Consider the following 3,086-nt stretch of genomic DNA (forward strand, 5'->3'; position numbering starts at 1 on the left):
TTATGGCCAATTCATTTATGTCACTATTCTTTCAATTATGTGTCTTAATCCTTGTGTGTGGAACCATTGAATGAGAATGATTCCACACCCCTTTCTCTAATATCATTTGCCTAAAAGTGATAGTGACTGCGAAAAGAAAATGTTTTTTACTGTTGTGTTTGTTCCCAGATTCTCCTTGGGATGCTGGAGAAACCTATTAATTTAAAAGTCATCTTTACAGCAAGAATGACCCACATTTGAATTATTTATGGCTGAATGGTTCTCCATAAAACTTTCTTCAGAGCCATCTTCACGTCCTTGTTTCTCATGCTGTAGATTATGGGGTTCATCATTGGGGGGGTCACGGTGTAAAAGACGGACACCATTTTTTCCAGACTAGCAGAGTCTTTAGACACCGGTTTCAAGTACATGAAGATGGCAGTGCCATAGAAGATGGTGACAACAATGAGATGAGAGGCACATGTGGAGAAGGCTTTATATCTGCCCTCAGAGGAGTGTATTCCCGCAATGGTAAAAATGATGTGGATGTAAGACATCAAGGTGAGAATGCATGGCATCAGCAACACAAAGACCCCAACAGAGAAGATCACCATCTCAGCAATAAAAGTGTCAGCACATGCCATCTTTATGAGGGTTGTAGCTTCACAAAAGAAATGGTCAATAACATTGTTACCACACAGAGGCAACTGTAGTGTGAAAACAGTGTCTAGGAGTGCCACTAGGCATCCACCTGCCCAGCAGGAACCTGCTAATATATTACATGCTGATTTGTTAATAATAGTTGTGTAACGCAAGGGAAATACGATGGCTACATATCTATCATAGGCCATAACCGCTAGAAGCACACATTCTGTACCGCCCAAGAAAAGGCAAGTGTACATTTGAGCTGCACATCCAGAGAAGCTCATTCTTCTTGAAATAATTAGTTGGATCAACAAGTTAGGGACAACTGCCATTGAGTAGCTGATATCAATAAAGGAGAGATTAGCCAGGAAGAAGTACATAGGAGTGTGAAGGCGAGGCTCACGGACACAGACTGTGATCAAAAATGCATTCCCTAAGACAGTGGCCATGTACATATGTAAGAATAACACAAAGAGAATAATTTGGGTGGTGTGGTCCTCAGATAGTCCCAGTAGAAAGAACTCAGTTACCGAACTCCCGTTCCATTTCTCCATGAAGCCACCACGCCTTGTCTATAGTAATAAAGAAAAGAAACAGTGAACAAATTGATGAAGAATGAAGACCACAGATCAATTGTTGCAAAAAATGCACGGCTCTGCTGCAAACACATGGAAATGTGCTTCCATTTTGTAATCCTAAAGATAATTTCATCACCCCTTCCCTTCATTAGCAATCTAATTGGATGATAGTGCTACATGCAGATAAAAGAGGTTTGATGATCCCATCAGAGTACCCTGAAGCAAGCTAATAGCCAGCAGTGGTAGTGGGGGGCTGACACTCAGCCATTGAAATATTGTTTACTGTTCTCTCAACTTTGACCCTCTTGTTCATCTGAAAGCAGCTAACAAATCCGATTGGAGGAGGGTACAATGTGCTGTGTGGTATGGCTTGAGGAGCGCCAAAGAAGCAAACTCCTGGTGCTGCATTCTGAGTTGTGCTGAGTGATAATCCTGAAAGTTTGCTGTCATAAAAACACCTGTCACAATTACAATTTTTCATGGGCAATGGACTGCATCATGGAAACCACCTGTTTACCATTCAGATTTTTCATGTGGCTAAAGCAAGTGGAAAATGGGAACAAAAAGGACCATCATTTGGGCAACAAATTCAATTAAGGGCCTTGTAATTGTGGGGCCCACATGTTATTCCCCATCCTGGGCGTTAAATTCGCCATGATTGGCGACTGGAATGGCAGTACCATGTGGAATCACTAATTGTAGGTCCAAAATATCCATTGTATTTTACTAGCCAACAGAGTCTAGGTCCAGCTGAAAAGAGAAAGAGTAATTATGAAAAGAAAGGCAACTGGAAATGGAGCATGCACAAAAAAGGACAAAATAAAGCAAATGAAAGGAAAGATGGAAGGAATATGGAATGGAAAGATAAAGGATATGAAAGTAAAGAATACAATAAAAGTAAAGATGGAATGAAGAGAATGAAAGTAAAGATGGGTAGATGGATAGAGAGCAAATAAAAGTTAAGATGGAAAGAAAGAAGGAAAGATGTCAGGAAATAAAGAATAAAGGATGTACAAATAGAAAAATTGAGGGATTTTCTGAAGACATGATAATGATACAATGGAAATATGTGAAGACTGATGAAAAATGAAGAATCATGGAAGAAAATTGTGGTAAGTAGTGAAAGAAGAAAGAATTACAGAATAGAATGTTGGGATAAAAAGTAAGAAAGAAAAAATTAAGTTACGAATGTCAAAATTGTTAATAGCAGGAAAGATGTCTGAAATCTGGAAAGGTATATGCAAATGAAGATGGAAAAAGAAACTGAAAAATAGATGACGAAAGGTTGTAATATTGGAAAGGGGGTCTAATAAGGAAGATACCTAGAGCAATCGAAGTGTGGAAGAATCATGGAAGGATGAAAGAAAAAGTAGAGCAATGAAAGAAAGATTCAATGCTTGGGTGGGAAGCTGAAAGAAAGGGTGTATCAATGAAAATAAGAGGAGAAAGATGGTTAGTTGAGAGGAGAGATAGAAGTAGGAATGGACGGGACAATGTTAGGAAGACTAAAGTAATGGAAGGAACATTGGAAGGATTAATTGAAATATGGATGTATTTTGTGCAAGGAAGGATGTAACTTTGGAAGGATAAAAGAAAAATGAACTGATGAAAGGAATGATGGAAAGAATGAATAAAAATCCAAGGAGAGAAGAAACTATGGAGTCATGAAAGAACAGATGGTAGGCAATTTGAAGCAATGGATGGATGAGGAAGGTTCAGTGGATGAAAACAAAGATGGAAGGAAATAAAGAATTAATTAATTACATTCTAATGGCGACCTATAAGGACAACATAAAAGCTTTATTTCTGAAGTTGTAAAATTCCATGTCTGGTACCTACAGTATAAAAACGGTCTGTCATGTCTTGATGAAAGCTTGTAGTGCA

At 38.6% G+C, this 3,086-nt stretch overlaps 1 protein-coding gene across 1 annotated transcript; it reads right to left on the minus strand.

Moving 5' to 3' along the window:
• Nucleotides 1-245: 245 nt before the first annotated feature.
• Nucleotides 246-1,178, minus strand: LOC146822303 (olfactory receptor 2D3-like). Its single transcript, XM_085610029.1, has one exon. It carries the CDS (start codon nt 1,176-1,178, stop codon nt 246-248), a length of 933 nt encoding a protein of 310 aa, XP_085466155.1.
• Nucleotides 1,179-3,086: the final 1,908 nt, after the last annotated feature.

The sequence above is a fragment of the Triturus cristatus genome, chromosome 6, assembly GCF_964204655.1.
Source record: "Triturus cristatus chromosome 6, aTriCri1.1, whole genome shotgun sequence".
Lineage (NCBI taxonomy): Eukaryota > Metazoa > Chordata > Amphibia > Caudata > Salamandridae > Triturus > Triturus cristatus.